A 19,371-nucleotide genomic window follows, 5' to 3' on the forward strand; every position below is an offset into this window, starting at 1 on the left:
TGCACACGCATAGGGTGGGGCTTCGTTCAAAGCAGGAAGTAAACAAACCGGCTGCCTGTGCGCAGCCCCAATGGAGCCCTGCACACATGCACCTTAAAGGGAACGTTGTATCTAGGTATTTCTGATACCCCCCCCACAGTGATTTACACCTCTTCTTTATGCATGTATTGGAAGGATACCATAAATATGATGCTAGTGAGACAAACAATGGGAATTGGAGAAAGGTTAAGAATGGAAGGTGATTTTTTTTCCCTATAGGTTTAAGCACACAACTACTTTATTTCTGATTACTATCACATGGCACAAAGCAATGAAAGTGCAGAAATCCCATCACAAGAGGACATGCCTTTGACTGCAACACAAGTGCCCCAAAAGCAGAGAACTCCTAACATTCTTGCCACTACAGATGCAGCACCACCCTGTTAAAATGCCTGCATATCAGCAAGTGCTAGCAGAAAAAAGTCTCAAGGGTTCTTCCAAAATAGGATCACCCACTGAACAAGGTAAATGAGTTCCTCTTCCTGTGCCTGGCTTAATCAATCAATTTCAAGGGAGGTGCTAATGATGATGTTCCAAATATCCCTCAGCCAGTCCCAGGAGCATCTTGGGGAAGGGAAAGGACATCAATACAATGGTGCAAATATTAGCTGAGACATGAACTGTCTGATGTTGCTGTGGATGAACAGCCAAAGGAGCTGACGGAAGATTCAAACCACTCCAGATATGCAAGCGCCCAATAATGGAACCCTACAGAATGCCAACCTGGGTTATAGTTTTGCACAAAGAACCAAGGTACCCACTGGCATCTTGTGTGACATTCTGCATACGGGGCAAATAAAACCAGTTCTTAACACACCTTGTCTCACACCTGAGATGCTCGGAGGCTATTTAGTGTATTCTGCTACTGCTGATCTTTTTGACGGAAAGAGGTTGATATAGTGCTTTGAGGGTAGTTGTCACAGTAACCGTTTCCTTTTGTCTCTTTCTGCCTGAAAAATGCCACCACAAGCTAAGAAAGCAATTCTTCCTATGTTACTCAGAAAATGCTAGTTTACATTCCAAGCATGTTCCAGACTGTCCATCCTGCTCCCCAAGCCTGCCAGAGTGGCTTACTTTGTGAAACTGGGTGATTTATGGTTTCTGAAGAGCTTGGGCCATCTTCTAGATGCCATTCCTAATCGGTCAGCTTCTGGCCTTTATATGACTCTTCCTATTCTCAGGAACCAGCATAAAAAAAGCTCTAAGCTATCAATTCGGATGCTGTGACAGGTACCATTATATAGTTCCACATTGTTTAACAGCCCTAAGCGGATTGCTACTCAGAGACAAAGCAGTTTAGATCCTGCAATATCTCTCAAAAAGAACAGCAGTTCCTTTTGTTCACCACTCTTTTGGGAAAAAAAGAACAACAGGAAAGGAGAGGAAGACAGAAACAAATATGCCTGCAAATCTATGAAAACTTTGCTAGGACTAGACTAGAAAAAGTTTTGTGGGTTTTTTTTTCCTCCCAAAAAGCTCACTGCAGTGTACATGTGTCTAAAAAGACAGAGAGAAACTTCAGGAAGATTGCTGCATTAATTCTAGGGCTTTGAAGTTACAAAACAAGGAATGAGTATTACTGGGGGGGGGGGATTAAAAAAAATATTCTGGAGGCATCAGAAACAACATCAAAGGAATAAGTGGACCAGTAAAAATTATCTCTCAGTCATGGTTGAAACTACAACATTCATGAGCCACATGGACAGTTGGAACTACAATGTTCATGAGCCACAGCTAGGAGGTTAAGTTGGCAGGCGAGATGGGACTGACAATGCAAAACATCTGAAAGGTACTGGGCTAAGAAAGACTGACCTATAATCTTTATTTTCCTCCTCAATCCCAGTTCTCATTTACTGCTACTGACTTTGAATTTCAACAAACTGCAGTTGCTGGGAACCCATCTTTGAAAGCTGATAATAAACATTTAGAGCAAAGCTTGATACACTCCACTAACAGGCAAAAGAGTGTCAATCGGAAGTGTAACCATGAAACACGATAAAATAGGTCACAAAGGGGACACACACCTTTATATAGCTTTTGTTCTCTACCATTTGCCTTACACAGTCCAAACAGAAGGCCACAAAATCAAGCATGCACACACTGCAAAAAGAAACTGCAGAAAAATGGAAGGATGGGGATATTCTCTAATCCATAAACAGGGTATTCTGGATTTTGCAACTGTAGATATTTGGACAGAGCTTTTGGAAAATCTTTCCAGTAAATTACAGAATATTAAACATTTTGACCTGACAGGCTCCACTTGTCATCATCTTTTCCTACCTCCTCCACCACCATTTTCCTGTGATCATTCTAGTGATCATTCTGAGATACTTCATATAGAATAGGTTTATACAATTCTGCACAGAGCAGCATCAAATATAGGACAGCACTGCAGTTAGCTTCTGTCTTTCAACATGGAAGTGCCTCATTCTAATCAAGGTTGTGATGTAGAACAGATGGAGGAAAAAATTATAGCAATAAAAACTTTTATTTCCATTTAAATATCTACCTGATCAGCATTTATACCACAACCCCCAAACTCTGCTGTTGCAGTACTTGAAAACATATTAAGCCTTAATTTATGTAGTAAAACCAATGCATGTCTAAAATCCAACTCAGTGATTCACACCTAAAGCTTTTTAGAAGCAGAAAGGATGGGAGGTCAAGCGGATGTTATGGAACTAAAAAGCAAAAGCTAGCAAGACATACTGCAAAGGTGAAGGCATGAAGGAAGCATTTAGAGGATTAGCTCAGAACCAACCTTTTTTCACTGGATGGTATAAATCCGGCTGAGAATCTATAGCAAAAGGAAAAAAAATAAGAAAAAACAGAAATAGCAGAAAAAAGGAGATTAAGGGGGGAAGAGAAAAGAAAAAAAGGATAGTGTGCAATTTCTGACTAGGATCCAGACAATATTTAGGTTAGAGATTAAAATCAAATTGAGACTTCTTTCCTCTAATCCCAACATATATAGGAAGCAAGAGAGAATGGATTTTTGATAACGTCGAAGCACTTTGGCATAGTGTGACTGAGGTTTTGGGCTAAGGGCCCTACAGATGGAAAGGATTCATAGCCAAGCTAGAACGAAAGCACCTGTGAAGGAGAGCAAGACTGGAAAACTCCTGATTGGCCATGCACATAAATTAAATCAGAATACTGAACACAAAATAACAATTAACTAGAACCCAGTGCCCTATTTCCTCTTATATCACAAGTTACTTATAAAACAGCTCTAACAAGAGCAGAAAATGTGAACAAGCGAGTTGTCCGAGGTGATCTCAGATGTCCATTCAGGCCAGACAGTTTAGGATGCTAGAGATGCAGTAAACAACCCACTCCTCGTCCTACATACCTTCATTTTCAGACGAGGCTGGGAAAGTCTTCACCTGGAATGGACGGAAAGGTTTACCATCAAAGAGGGGAGACTCTTCACTTTCTTCAGAGCTGACGTGGACATCCACCTGGGACTCGGAAATGGAGGAAGTAAACTGGTCCATGTCAGCCCGCTGCTCTTGAAGGAGCTCATCTATATAAAAGAAGAGAGGTTAGACTGAAGAGGGAAATATTGGTTGTGCCAGACTACCACACTGAACTAGAGTTATTATATATACTTCTCATTTATATGCAGCAATAGGACTCCATTCCCAAGAAATTCACCTTCACTTGCTACATTCAGCCTTGGTTTCTTTCTTTATTAGGAAAACTTTCTATTTTATTTAGAGGGATATTTTCAAAAGAGAACTCTGACAACCACATCCTAGGCTCATAGTTATTTCCATTAACCGCAATGGGCTCAGATGTCCTAAATGATTTGGAGCTTTTGACAAACCACTGTAGCAATTGTACAAACAGGTTAAAGGTACTAACCAATCTCATTCTGGATTTCTTCAGCCACATAAGGTACCTTGTACAGCAGGGAGAGACTTTGATTCATCCTCTCTTCAATCACATGGAGATGAGTCATCACCTATCAAAAGAGAAGGCAGAGTTCATGTCATCAATTTTATTGGTACTGTTTTTAATGAAAAACATACATCTGCTTTGGAGCCCAGGTGTTTTAGAACCTGCACTGTATTTGCTTGACATAAAAGTCACAATATTCAACAGTCAGCTTTAAAAGCAACATGAAGTCCACAACAAAGTCTGTTTAAGTCCAGTGTTCTATTTCCAACATTGGAGACCCAAATATGCCAGAAAATGCTTCCAGGAAGATCCTCTTGTTAACCAATGCATTGAGCTGCCAAAGAAGGGGATTTTTGTTTACTTTTCTGATGTGCTTATATTTTGAATTGTTTTAAAGTGACCTGTTGTTTTTCTAGCACACTGTTTCTGTTTTGCAAATAAATTTTTAATTTATTCTATGTAAGTTACATTTATCTTTGAAAAATTTTTAGGCTAGCTTGAGTCCCTTTACTGGGAAAAGGAAAGGATGTAAATAAAAAGAAAGAAAGATGGAAGTAGGCCAGTCTCTGTTTTTCCCTGCAACGTCTGGTATTTAGCTTTTGTTTTTTGACTTATATACCACCCTATAGTGCAAGAGCACACTCTGGGGTGTTTACAACACAATCGTGCAAAGAACTTTTTTTAAAGAGATGTTTAGCAGTATCAGTCTTCCATGCAGAAAGATTCCATTCAGCCAACATGGCCGATATCCACAATGATACAGTAAAACAAGTTAACTGTCTTGTTTTTAAGTTTCAAGCACCAAATCATACTTGAGTCAAGATTTCCCACCAGTTTACGATACAACACAGAGTTTGCCCAAATGGGCATTGCTTATTCACTATGGAAAATTTCCTCCAGATTAAGCAATTTTTTCTCTGAAACTAGCAATAAATTTGCTAGCTAACTCATTATCCTCAGCAACATATTTTCCAAGAGAAAATATAAAAATTAACAAGACATGTTTTAAAGCAGTGGCAGTAATATCTCATTATGTAGAAAACAAAACTGGCCTTTTTATGCAAAAAAAAAAAAATCTATCTCAGCATAATGCTCAGGTGTCGTGTCCTACCAGCTTCCTGTGTTTGTACACAGCCATCTTTCTTCTTACTTTTACAGCCATTAGGTATCAGACCTCCAGAGGGAGCTGTGCTCCTAGGAACTACATCTTGATGTAAGACATAATTTGTTAATATGGATGACTACATTCGAATTACTGGGTGAAAATTATCTGTTATATGTGGTGTTTCTGACACAAGCAAAGAAAGACCATATTGGAAGAACAGAGGTGAACTGAACAGACCTGCTTAATTGTCTGAAGTATATCTCACTTTTAAAAGGAAAGTATGAAAGCTATTTAATTTTCTGGGTAGCCCACCTGTCAGTTTAGTGGACTGAATAAGGAGTTTAAAGTACAGTGGTGCCCCGCATAGTGACGTTAATCCGTTCCAGGATTAACGTCGCTATCCGGATTCGTCGCTATGCGGGGGGGGGGACCCCATAGGAATGCATTAAACTCCGTTTAATGCGTTCCTATTGGGGAAAAACTCACCGCTATGCGGGGAAGCCTCCATCCGGCCGCCATTTTCGCCACCCGGTAAGCGAGGGCAGGGCACGAAAACACTGTGGGGCAGCCATTTTGTTGACCCGGCGGCCGTTTTGGAACCGCCAATCAGCTGTTCCCAAAACATTGCAATGCGAAGATCAGTAAGCGAAACGCTTACCGATCATCGCAATGCGATGTTTTGCCTATTAAAACATCGCAATGCGATCGCAAAAAACGTGTCGCTATGCGGATTCGTCGTTAAACAGTGTGCTCGTTAAGCGAGGCACCACTGTACAACCAAAATATAAAAGGAACAGAACTGAACAGTGTTACCAACATTCCTTGAATGTCAACTGGCCAACCCGCACAAAGAATCCAGAAATCTTTTAAGATTTCATGGCATAAACATTCTGTGCACACAGCCTCTCCAGGATCAAAATAAGAGTGCTTGATCAACTGGGCTGGCAGCATGAAGAGAGTCATGGGTTACTACACCCTTTTAGAAGATTCAATCTGACCTGCCTTACACAAATACTTTCTGCATCATGAAAGCTAAAAAAATAACAAAACATTTACAGGTCAAAAGACTGGAACATGAAAGGAAAAACAACATTGAGAACACTTTCTAGTACTCAACTATACAAACAGTAATATACTATCTCTACAGTAAAGTGCCATCCTCAGTCTACAGAGCAAAGGTAAGCAACAGCAGTTGCAGGGTGAAACTGGGTTCATGCTCCATTCCTGCTTCTAAAGCAGACACCATTAAGTTACCTGATCCCACACAGGATAACTACATATCTCTTTGGCAGTTTTTTTTTCTTTATAAGTGCTAGGAAACAGAGAAGCAACATCTCTGGAAACAAGACACCAAACTTACAGAAAATTACCTTCTGATTACAGCTCTGCTAGTCACAGAGTGAACATTAAAATGCCTTCCCAGTTATCCCAGTTTGCTCTTTCTTCCCTCTTATATATGTAGAAGAGAATCTTGACTGCTAAACAAATCTCAAAGGAGGAAGGCAGAGATGCCAGAGAAAGGTAACGTAGCAGAAAATGTGTTCAGTGAATTGTTAGCATCTCCCACCTTACAAAAAGCGGAGAATAAATGCACCTTAACCATGAACCTTCAGGGTGGTGAAAATAGCAGTGTGCTGACACTAACAATGTAGCTACAATGCTTAATTGTAGCACTTTAACTACCATGACTCCATCCTACAGAATGATAGGAATTGTAATCTGGTGCAATACTTACAATCCTCTGCTAGAGACCCCCTAGTTCAGAGAAATGCTAGACCTCTCTGGTAGAGAATTCTAAGCCACTCTAACTACAATTCCTGCAACTCTGTAAGATAAAACAACCGAAGCTGAAGTGGTGCTCGACTGTCAGAATTGTGTAGTGCTGGTATCTCTTAAAAAGAATGAGGCATGTGGGTAATTAGCAAAACATCAAGATTAACACCCTTTGTGAATACAGAATACAATCATCAAGTCAAGAATACAGTCAAAATAGGAGAATGAAAAAGAGAGGTGAATTAATAGTAAATTCCAGGAGGAGTCCAAATCCAATCCACACCACACAACTATCTCTGGTTAGTCTAAACAGACATTGTTCTTGGTTTACATTACAGTAAACCATGGCTAATTACAGCAAAATGATTCCCATTCTAGGAGGCAAGTTCTTCCACCCATTCAATTGCTGTAACCATCTTACCTGTCACACAACCCACTCATGCCATTATGAGAGCTGCTAACGTACCTACGTATGTCTACATCATGCGAAGACAACAACAAATAGGCACGGGCTGGAATCAGCCCAACATCTATGTTAGAAGAGAACAGAAGGTAGAAACTGCAACCTAAAGTACTTTGCACATGACCAAATACAGAACTAGGAGAGAACTTTATCCCCCTCCCCACTTTTAATGCAAAAACACTTCAGAGCTGTTAAGGACTTCACATACTCTCTTCAATTTATATTCCACTGAGATTTGGATTTGAAGCTAGGAAAGGGGCCACAAATGTTCGATAAAATGCTATCTAGGATTTTTCTTCTACCTGTGATTTCATCTGGGCAGCCTTTTCTGGGTCCACGGCCAAAACATGCTGGTAATGGCGAATCGTGTGCAGGCGGTCTTTGTTCTCAGCACGGACATAACGCTTCAAAGCCTGGAGAATACGGTGAGGCTGCAAAAAAGAAAATCAAGCTGGTGAGATAGATAAAAAGTAAAAGGATTTCAATTACTTCAGTCAGGTACATTGTTCATGATCCAGTTTACAGTCTGTTCTAGACAGAGAGCAAGTCAAAATACTCTTTATTTTAACCCCATAGATCATACAGTTTTGCAGTGAGCATGAAAAACATGAGCCTTTTTGCTATAAATTGTTAACACTTGTTCTTCTTCCAGACACTTGGGGCTTCCCTTCCTTTCTTCATGGATTTGAAACATCCCACAGGAAACATACCCGTGGAGGGTCAGTCTGCAGAGCAACTAGGTAGTTTTCAAGAGCAATTCGACGACGATCATCCAGCATGGCTTCTACGCGAGCGAGGTGCGTCTCTACGAGTTGTTGCTTCTCACTGGCTGCTTCTTTCTCTAGTGATTTAACCATTGCCTGGAATCGCTGTTAAAAGAAGATGCTACAATAACATTTACAGACTGGTGGTAAACAGATTAATTTATCCTATCCTGATTACTGACTTTCAGATATGCTAAGAAGATAGTACCTGGGGAAAGTTGCAAGATAACCTTTGATTTTCCTACCCTCTGTTCAAAAACATGTGGCAATGAAGGACGAAATGGACATTTCACTTCAGTGAAGATTATTACTTAAAGATCACACTGCAACTTATTATTTCCTGCATACAGAGATAACATGGTCTATTTTTTTAAATATTGTGAACTAGTTCTGATATAAACATAATGAGCAGTTTGCCCTAAACCAGTTGATGTGTCTATGATAAAGCTGGTGTGTGAATCCAGAATGCCAAGTCCTAGGCTTAGCATCCTAGTCAAACTGTTGGATTTTGGAAATGAATTTTAAGTTACTATGTATTTGTGTTTTATACAGGGATGAAGGGCTGATTAAATTTAAGTTACTATGTATTTGTGTTTTATATAGGGATAAATTTTAAAGGACATTGTGAAATTGTCTGCCATATGTACTTATGGTAGAGCAAACTGAAGTGAAAGACAATAACAGAACCACTCTCTCTTCCAATCTAACCCTTTGGGATGCTCCATCTGCAACCTATTCTGTTGCTCACAAGTTCCAGAGTGGTACAAATCCTACTGAAGAACACTACTATTTTACTAATAAAATAAAAGGTACTGCTTTACAAGGTGGCTGGTATTTCACCCTTACAGTTTTTCACTAGCTTTGTATAAACAGGAATTTGCACCTTCAAACACGCTGCATCTGAGCAGCCAGTCTCCTTTCTGCCTTGCCAAGGCTATGGACATTCTTTTGCACTGGTTTCATCTTCTCTTAACAACCAGAGAAAAGGCACATACTTGGAAGTGCTAATTGTAAAGATGAAAGAACAATGCCATGGCAAAAAGATATTGCCGGGCCAGCAGCTTATCAATGAAAATAGTTGTCTTGTTTGGCTCTAACTCTAGTCAGATTATTGTGAGGCATCTGCTCAAAATTCGAAAATGAGCAACCTTCCACTCTCCTTAAACGCTGGCTTACCTGTGCCAGAGTTTGCCTCTCTGCCTTTGGGAGATTCTTGGCTTGGCGCTCTGCTTCTTCCCATTCCTTCTTCACCTAAACAGTTCAAGAAGAATCAGAGAACTGGTTTGTTGTCGGCATGTTTGGATGATTCCAGTGCACGGCAGGAATTTTATTTCTAACAGCTTAATAACCCGTTCTTCCCCAAAACTTCTGGATAGTTTTCAGTACATAAGTTACAAAACATTCATCTGGCTAAAGATTAAAGTGAAAGGCTTAGAGATAAACTGTCATGTTTCCAATTTAGACTTTCAGTTCAGTTTGGGGCAGCTTTTTAAAACCTTCACCATCCAGAAGAAAAGCAAGTTTTGTCCATATAAAAATGGAAAAAATAAGTTCGGTGGCAAAGAGAACATCACAACAAGGCTGCCAGTCTGAATAAGCAGAATGAAAATAGCTGCAACTCCAGCTGAAAGAAGGCTCACCCGGTCCATGCGGTTGTGATGCCGAACCTCTAGCTGTTCTTTTGCTTTCTGGAAACGAGCATGTTCGTTGTCATCAGCTGGTGTTTCAAAGTAGACATCCACATCATCAGTAGGCACAGGAGTAGGAGGAACTGGGGGCAGGGGGAGAAACCAAGGGACTCTCTATGTTAATCGCCACAGATTAAGCAACTGTTTCTATCAGTAAGAGTTCCCAGGCAGGAAGACTTTGCTGCCAAGATTTTGCTCTCAAAAGCAAGTCTGAACATCCCTTCCTGCTGGAATATATTTTGGCTATTAGCTGCTAAGTTTCAGCAGCCCCTTAAAGTATTCTGTAGAATCAAAAGAAGCCACTGCTAAGAACTTTACTTTCCCCTTTTCCAAGAGTCCTATTGAGATGCGCAGCTGCATGCATGTGATGCTCAGCAGAACTACACCTACATAATAAAAACTTTCCGCTTTCCATTTTAAAAAAATGTTTTAAGTTTGTCATTTTGTAAGATTATGAAATTTGATTATTTTCTTGTATATTATGGTTGGAATCCTATTCACATAGCTAGCAGGACAATTAACAGCCACTGCAATTTTTCAAAAATGAAACATTTCAAATCTCTTCCCTGTCACCTGAGGGCTCCCAAGGAAGCTCTTTCACCACCAGGACAGGAGGGGAAATTTTTAATTACCAAAAATCATCCCCAGAAGAATGATTTTATGGTTGGCAGCAATTTTGAAAGTTAAGATGCGCCTCCCCAAATTCTGCAACCCCCAACTGCTTTTGCATGATAAAAGAGATCCCATGAGAGTCTTGGGACCCCCCCCCGGGGGGGTGACAGTGGTTAATTTCAACCCCCCCCCCATGGTTTATGACATCGGCCTTATGCACTCTAATATTTTAAAGTTTGAAAGGTACCAGGAAAAAACACCATAGTTAATAAAATTAATGCCAGATATGCTTGACCGTTCAATTCCCATGGAGAGATCAGACCCTTCAAGCTTCATTTGCCCTCTTCAGCCTTACCAGGAGATAATCTAACAAAAACACAGGTAAGCAACACAACAGAGAGGCACAGCAAGACGGTCCACTTACACAGTCACAACTGGACAGCTAGCGGACAGGCCTCATAGCTTTCAAACAGAAAGAAAGAAGAGGCTGCAGCATATTTGCACCATTGTGACTTTCGTGACAGCTGGTCAAGTCCATGTTATCATTTTTCAGTGCAAGGTCAGCACATATTGCTTCTGCGCTTGCTAGCTTAGGGCTGTGCCTGGTATGAAGTCATGCATTCTGAACCACTCTGTAGCACACAGCAATTTGGCTCAATAACCACTACAGAGACTGAGGCAAGGATCCCTGGGTCTCCTCTACACATCTGATTCTGCAGAGATCAATGATCCTGCTCCAAGTACCAGCCTCTAAAAACTAACAACAGTAACCAGCAACACATTTTTCTGTACTGGTTCCCACACTCTTGGATTCCAGAGTTTGGATCGCTTGTCTCTTTTCCATGGGAGACAAAAACTATTAAACCTGCTTGAGCTTTTTATCCTCCTCCCTCTATATAAAAAAAACCTTCTGAAATGTTATTTTTGGTATTTTCATTGCTACTTTGTTTGATTAGCTACTCTTCATGGTAAAAAAAATGGACAATTCATAAGGAAATGAAAGCTTTTACTAAGTAGTTATGCAAGCGGAATACGAATTAAGAATAGGTTCATCATAAACCCAAATCACTTGAACCAATCCTTTCTCAAATCAGTTATTTTCATATCAAACAGATCTGCCGCAAGTGAGAAATTTAGAATGGCATGAATTATGACAGTGCAGAACCTGTTTGTACAACACTTTGTACAAAGTCCTGAATGGGAATTTTGCTCCCGGAGATAAATCCACAACCCTTTTATTTCAACGTAGAGGGGATTATTAAAAGAAACAGAAGCAAGACAGCATAATTGTCAAGATATTCTCCGTCTGTTAAATGGGAGCTAAAACTAGATGCACCATTTAGTGATTCAGTATCAGGGGTTGATATAAAGCCCCCAATTTCCATCTCTGGATCCTTGTGGGATGGGATGAACTTTTGTCCAAAAAGCTCCTGACATCTGCATCTTTTATTCTACCACTTCAATCGGATCAACCCAATCAAAAGCATTTGCATGGAAACCCATTTTGTAAACAGGATTAATGCTACATAGACAGACTGCCAAGCCCTAGAAAGCCCAAAAAGCTTTTCAAAAGCCTTCCGCAGCAGCCAAAATGGAAGTGCCGGAATTCAACAATAAGTTAATTTTTGTGGGAGGGTTTATTGAAAGAGCTAGTTTAAAAAAAAAAAAAAAAAAAGTGACAAAAGCCTCTAGCTATCAAATAGAGTCATCAGGCTGTGGCCCATATTTCTAATGATGCAGAAAATGAAACAGTCTTGCATTTAAAAAAAACCAGTACTCTCGAGAATCTACCAGCGGCTACAATGTGAAGAGAGTGGTTGAAGTCATGCATGATTCCACAGGAAGGCAGCGGGAAAAGGGGGCCAAATGAGGTGAACAGGACAAGTAGAAGAACAAAGAGAAGCCCAATCCCTACTAGAAAGTCAAGGACAGGATTTACAGAGCCTCAGACCCTTGCAAGGGCAGGATGCATCCGGGAAAGCCAGCTTTCCTTGGCTGCAGAAACACAGACTGGGTCTAAAACCTAACGCAGTACAGAGACAGGAGGAGACTACTGCAGGACAAACACCATTTCAGCAGACAGCAGGATCCAGAGGACAAGGATACACACAGCTTTTTTCCTTGAGCTGATCAAGGAGGAGAAGACAGACAGGACAACAGCTTGCTGCAAGAGGGCCAGTGGGAGGCAGGACTTACTCATCTTTTTACAAACAGCCATACAATATTCCTCTGACTCAAAATTGTTCCTGTTGCCTCCGCAGCCTCCATATATAAAGCGAATGCACTTTTTCTTGTACATGTCGAAGTACCAACGAGGCATCACAGCCCGGCAGGGACCTGTCATCGCCTCCTGGGAGCAGACAGCTGTGTGGGAGATGGTTAAAGCATCAGCTGGTGACAAGCACAGCTTTGCTAAGCTATTTCAACAGCAATGACGGCTCTAGGACAGTCTTAGCTAACAAACTGACATTTGCCTAGGGCATTGCCGATCTGTTCCCCACATGCTTCCACATTGCCCATGGCTGGGGCGGCCGAGGGGAATCTACCTGCCCAAGCCAAAAGCAGCCCCAACTTCACCGTTCTACTCCCACAAAGGGTAAGTTCAGATTTTACAGTATAGCAGCATCCAGGCTGTGCCATATCCTGTACAAGCAGCTGTCAGAATTTCCATTCACTTAATGTGCACCGCTGCTTTGGAACCTGTATGACTCTTGTCATTAATCAAGTGAAACAGCATTGGAAAAAGGGAGGGAGGGGAAATCCCCTTAGTTGGCTCAGTTTCTGCAAAATAAACTTTCATTTTGAAAACTGCAGGTGTACCGAAACCAGGTAACATCAGAATCTGTCACACAAAAGTCACAAATGCCATTTGGACCATATAAAATAGGAACATGTGACAGACGAAAGGGTTTTGAGATGCTTGAGTGAGCAAGCTTTACAACTTGAAAGAACCATAACAGGAAGATTTTGCACCAGATGTGACAGCCACAAGCTGATATGTGTGCGCTCCACCACGTCAAGGGCCATGGGAAGGTAGTAGAATGAAACGGTTTTAGATAGCAGTATCTGGTGATATTTTAGATCGGGTTGCAAGCTTCTAAGAGTGGAGATTTTTGGCCTAATTCTAACTAGCGGCAAGCATGGGTTGGCAGAAAGGGTCTCACAAGACTAAATGTTCCTTCACCATTCATTTTAAAAAAAAACACTGAGGAATCTCCCTTCTCCCCAGCGTGATGTATCAGAGAGAAGGCTTCGAAGACGAGCCCTCTCTGATATTCCAGTCTTCCATGCAGAAAGAAAGGTAGGTAGGTTTTGGAGGAACACTCAGCTCTGACATCTCTGGCAAGCAGCCTCATGAGATAAAGCCCAAATGGAACTTTCCCACCTTAGTGAGCATGAAGCTTTTAGGTTTTGCAAAATGTTGGCCGCAATCCCACTGGAATCACTGAAAAATGAATTTGCAAGCCCCAACTGTGGTGCAGACAAACCAGTGAGGTGAAACAAGGCTGCATGAGAAGCCAGACAAGGTGCCTATTTCTGTGTGGCAGGCAAGTTAAGGAGAACTGGAGAACAAATTCTTTGTGGGCATTGGAAGCAATCCAATGGGGCTTCTGAATGGAAGAATCATCCAGGAAGGGTGCTGTAGCTGCCCAGGGGAATACCCAAACATGTTCAAAACCCTCACATTCTTTGGGGAAGCTTCTGAAGATATTACTATAACCTTGAAGGCTGCAGATGTTGAGAATTTTCTACTACAGGGCTCCTTCTAAACTATTCAGCTGCTCTGTTGCCAAGTCAAAGGTTCAGAATGGCACAAAGTTAGCCTCAACACAAAAAAACTGTCCTGAATTCCTGTAAGTTGAAGCATCCGAACTTTGGACAAAAAGGCTATGGCACAGAGACCCCTCCCCACTCCTCTGGCAGGAGGCAAATTTCAGGGACTTCCCTCCTCCTTTTCTCCATCTACCATGAAGCATCACTTCTGTTTTTGCAGGAGCTCCACAAGTTATCTGTCATTCGCTTAAACATAAATAAAACTGGAGGAGGAGCCAGCAGGCATGGGTGCTGGACTCCCTCTCCAAATTAAACCATACAATTTCTGACTTACCAAACCATGAGGACCTAAATCCTTCTCTGTTGGATATCTCCTTCCAGATGGACAGGTAAATGGATAAGACCTAACCACATCAACTCCCATTCATCAAAGTGGCTTTAAGAGGCTCTACTATACTGCTGTTTAAGTCAGGAATAGTACCTTGCTTTCACTACATGAAGGCTAGTCAGTGATGGCTTTTGGAAATAAAAAGTAAAAAGCAGTCTGAAATTTGGATGGTATCTTATTGTCTAGACAAAGGATAAACAGTTATTCTTTGTCCTGACAGTCACCTAGTCTTTATTTTAAACACATGGGTCAGAAATTGTCCTATAATATACACAAGGTAAATCTTGTTTCTTTGCAAATCTTTTTACCTGTTAGCTGAATCAGCTGCTAGCAGCTGTCCAAAAAACTGAACTCAGCTCTCAGCAGACACCAAAATATGAAGTAAAAGGCAATACACATTTCCCTGGTATCATTTTTATATATACAGTACTTCAGCTTCCTAGCTCTTCTGCTAAGGTAAAAAGCTAATCAGCCCGTCACCCTTGTAATCTATCTTCTCAAAAGAAACTACAGTCCAATTTGAAACTTTTTTTTTTCTCAAACTGGTCTGCTCAAACATAATTCAACATTGCTCCATGCAAAACTGCTTATTTTGAGTGTCAGAAACATCCATCCTGATGAGAGTGCTGGTCAGCAGACACCATATGTTGTAGCCTTTGAGGATTGTAGTGGGAAGATCACCTCCAATAAATGACATGCTAGCTTTTCTCTCCTGACCTATTTGGCAATTAAAACTCCAAGAGAAAAAACTACTGGACTGGAAATGGAACATTCAACATATGGATTACCAAGATCAATTCACAACTGCTGGAATAGACAGAAGCTACATAAAGTTAAAATGTGGCTGCTTACCTTTCACATCACTCATTATTTCCTTCTCAGATAGGGATTTTTCATTGCCAGGCTCTGTTGGAGGCTCTTCATTGTAATCTTTATAGTCATTAAAATAATAACCCTCGTCTACCACCACTTCTTCCTCATTCTCCTCTTGCTCCTCCTCTTCCTCCTCCACCTCCACAGCGCCTGTTGTGAAATCTTCTGCCTCTGTCTCTGTAGGCAATTCACTACAAAGGATATTGTTAGAAGGATAAACAGCTAGGTCCTTTGCACTGCTCTCTAGGACTAACAATAAACTCCTGCCATGGGGATGTGACAAAATTAGGAGGGGGACAAGCTGCCTCTCTACAGCTCCCATGCACCGCCTAAGTGATTCTAGAATGTTGAGAACTCTTCAGCAGGCACTGCGGTGGCCCAAAGGCTTGCCAATGGGAGATGAAGAAAGTTTGGAAAGCTCAGCCAATGTAACGTAAGAATTAGCCCAGAGCTGGACATGCAACATCAACAAACTGACCCAGCCATCTCAAGCAATTCAAAAAACACTGGGAGACAAAAACTGCATTGCAACTGCAAATCTCCCAATCACCTTCAGGAGCTATCCCCTGTACATGTGTGCCTACTACTGCAAACAATGGCAGTGTTGTTTAAACTGCTGGACTTCTAATTTTTATTGTTTTCATCGGAATCTCAAGGACTCACAACAGCTATTTTGTAGCACATATGATTTTGTTGTCATGAGGTATAGTAACATATCATATAGATGCACTATCTGTAATTCTTTGTAGCATAAAAGATACACATATCCAGACATATATATTCAGAATCATATATACTGGTTTTGCTTTTTAAAACTTTGTATATCTTTTACTTATAAACAGGCTTGGATCTTTTTCATTAAAAGGCACCCAAAAATGCCATCAATAACAGTAATCTATGGATCAAAAAATCTTCAGGGTATTCATAGACATTCAAATGAGGGTTAAGGAGGGGGAATGACATCCTCCACATATTGCTGGAGTGTAAGTCCCAGCACTTCTCACCATTAAGCATGCTGGCTATGACAGGACTTACAGCTCTACAACATGGGTGAGGGCTGTAATTTGTCCATAATGACTTTCTTCAAAAGGAGAAAGAGGAAACAGGAACAGAAACACCACAAAAAAACCCAAGAACACTGTATCCATTAACACACCACATAAGCAATGCTGGAAAGCTATGAACAAACAAGACAAACGTTTTTCTGTTCTTGATATGGAACTAACTTCTTCACCAATGCTCATACTCTTCCCTTTGCCAGTCAATAGGAAAAGCCTTGTTGATAAAATACAAATGCAGCTACCTTTTGTAATTGTCATAGTCGTCTTCTTCCTCCTCCTCGTCTTCCTCCTCCTCCTCCTCTTCCTTGGAAAGTGCTTCGTCAACTATTTTGATCTGAGGACAGCATACATACTCTGTACCATGGAACTGGTCTACTCCACAAGGCAGTAACATGCCATAGCTATGCAGGATCGTCCCCTCAGTCAGACAGGCCTGCAAGCAGAATTAAAACTGTACGTTAGGACCATATTCCCAGAATTCCTCTTTAAGATGTACGCTTCTTGTATCACTCAAACAAACAAAAGGAGCTATTTATGGTAGTGCACTATTAACCTTTAACAGAATAGCTCTCCCTCCCCGCTAATTGTTTTTAAGTGGTGCTCGGAGAAGGACATTTAATGCCCACAACTAACACAGATCCAGGCCAAGTTATTAAAACCAACAGTAGTGTATCTACTAGCTGCTCACTGTGTTGTAGCTGAGCATTGGTTGGTCTAACTTCAGCACAGCTAGTGGAGAGTTTTAAAATATATATTTCAGATTGTAACCAACACTATGCAGAGTTCAGATATAAGAGTGCATATTAGATTCCTTATTATCAATTTGTGAGCCAATCTTCAAAAGCATGCGAGAAGATTCTGAATAAAAATCTCAAATTCTATAGCACTGTTTCCAAAAGCCTGCATCCATCTCAAGTGTTCCAAACCCAGCAGCTCTGAGCTTCAATTACACTACTTTGTTTTGGTAACAAAGAAGCCTGGCATGGACAGAACGGCATCATTTTAACATCTAGACAATGCTTGCACGGAATTGGCACCAACCTTGCAAAACTGCAACTTTTCTTTATGAGCTGCAAGAAATAGCCTATTGTTTGACTTTGTACTTCAGACTGAACATTGATTTAGGCCTGGTTCTTCTGAATGGGACATCTGAACCCTTTCTATAATGTGTAGGCATCCTTCGGTCTTGAGAGGCTATGGTAACGTGCTCTGAATAGAGGTCTTGGAACCCTTTCTATAATCCCTTAGAATAAAAAAGGCATTTATGGTCCTCTGTTTTCAGGCCTCCCATAACTGCTATATTATATCTTCAGGGACTCAAGCAGGGATTCTCTCGCAGCCATTTACCTCTTTTGCGACAGTGTGCCAATACTGGTGACTTTTACAAACATCCATACGTTCCCTGTGGAAGAACCTGCACTTTTCTGGAACCAAGAGAACATCGCTAACAAACTCACCAACTAGAAAAGAAAAAGAAAAAAGTCAATGGCAAACTCCCACATCAGGTCAATGATTTCTTTTCTAACTCAGCACTTTATTAATGGTCCTCATCTCACTTTATCTGAGTGGTCGCAAGACCAGATAGGCGAAAAATAAATAAATAAATAAATAAATAAATAAATAAATAAATAAATAAATAAATAAATAAATAAATAAATAAATAAATAAATAAATAAATAAATGAATGAATGAATGAATGAATGAATGAATGAATGAATGAATGAATAGTATTTTTAAATGACTGAAGCTGAACAGACTGAGATATTTACCGTATTTTTCGCACCATAAGACGCACTTTTTTCCCCAAAAAAACATTGGGGAAAAAGTGTATGCGTCTTATGGAACAAAATTCCCAGATTATTTTTTCCTGTTTTCTTCGCCTAAAAATTTGGTGCGTCTTATGGAGAGGTGCGTCTTATGGAGCGAAAAATACGGTAATTTTTATAGAAAACATGATGTCGACAGATAGTTTACCAGCCATGAGCAACTAATAATAAATACACTGGACAATTTCACAAATGCTGTTTCAAAGGACTATACCACGTACAGAATTCATCTTCTACACTGGTTCTTAAATACATCAAGAAAAAGAGAAGTAAAGAGATTGCTAAGTGTAACAAGAAAGGGAAGAAAGGAAGAAAGAGAAAGAAAAGTTTTTAAAAAGCTGTACTAGTTCTAACAATGTTTATATTAGATAGGTGGATTCTTTTAAAAAGGAAGTAGGGAGGTCACACCCCACATTTCCCATAAGAATTCTGCTCAGACTGGTAATGTAATAGACATTTTAAATACAGTAACATCACAATAGCCAACTCTAATACCATACAGTATAACAATTGTTATGCAAAATATATCAAAAGTTTAAATGAGAATAAATTATATCAGTAAGTCAACCAGCAATGTGCCACAGAATTCACCTTCAATGTCTGCCTCTCAACGTATTTAGCAAAAAAAAAGGTATTAAGATCAGTTCCATTGCATAAAACAGACAAAAGCTTAACTATCATGTGTCACTCATCATCATTTAGTCATTCAGTCGTGTCCGACTCTTTGTGACCCCATGGACCAGAGCATGGCAGGCCCTCCTATCTTCCACTGCCTTCCGTAGTTGTGCCAAATTCATGTCCCCTTCTCCTCTTGCCGTCACACTTTCCTAACATCAAGGTCTTTTCCAAGGAGTCTTCTCTTCTCATGAGATGGCCAAAGTACTGGAGCCTGAGCTTCAGGATCTGTCCTTCCAATGAACACTCAGGGTAGATTTCCTTTAGAATTGATAGCTTTGTTCTCCTTGCAGTCCAGGGGACTCTCAAGAGCCTCCTCCAGCACCACAATTCAAAGGCATCAATTCTTCGGCGGTCTGCTTTCTTTATGGTCCAGCTATCACTTCCATACATCACGACAGGAAAAACCATAGCTTTGACTATTCGG

The 19,371-nt window shown here is 40.6% G+C and overlaps 1 protein-coding gene across 4 annotated transcripts in view; it reads right to left on the bottom strand.

Annotated features, from left to right (window-relative positions):
- The window catches only part of APLP2 (amyloid beta precursor like protein 2), a 56,952-nt gene that overhangs the window by 4,868 nt on the left and 32,713 nt on the right, over nt 1-19,371 (bottom strand). Inside the window, exons 4-14 of one of the 4 annotated variants that reach the window (XM_020791792.3) lie at nt 17,791-17,903; nt 16,686-16,876; nt 15,362-15,573; nt 12,544-12,711; nt 9,688-9,818; nt 9,224-9,298; nt 7,994-8,152; nt 7,586-7,714; nt 3,907-4,006; nt 3,392-3,565; nt 2,801-2,836 (exon numbers count right to left, since the gene is read on the bottom strand). In XM_020791792.3, the coding sequence (XP_020647451.3) occupies nt 2,801-2,836; nt 3,392-3,565; nt 3,907-4,006; nt 7,586-7,714; nt 7,994-8,152; nt 9,224-9,298; nt 9,688-9,818; nt 12,544-12,711; nt 15,362-15,573; nt 16,686-16,876; nt 17,791-17,903 (1,488 nt within the window). The remainder of the gene's footprint in view (nt 1-2,800; nt 2,837-3,391; nt 3,566-3,906; nt 4,007-7,585; nt 7,715-7,993; nt 8,153-9,223; nt 9,299-9,687; nt 9,819-12,543; nt 12,712-15,361; nt 15,574-16,685; nt 16,877-17,790; nt 17,904-19,371) is intronic. The other 3 variants (XM_020791813.3, XM_020791801.3, XM_020791822.3) reach the window with 3 other exon arrangements.

Source organism: Pogona vitticeps, chromosome 8 (genome assembly GCF_051106095.1).
Source record: "Pogona vitticeps strain Pit_001003342236 chromosome 8, PviZW2.1, whole genome shotgun sequence".
NCBI classification, from domain to species: domain Eukaryota; kingdom Metazoa; phylum Chordata; class Lepidosauria; order Squamata; family Agamidae; genus Pogona; species Pogona vitticeps.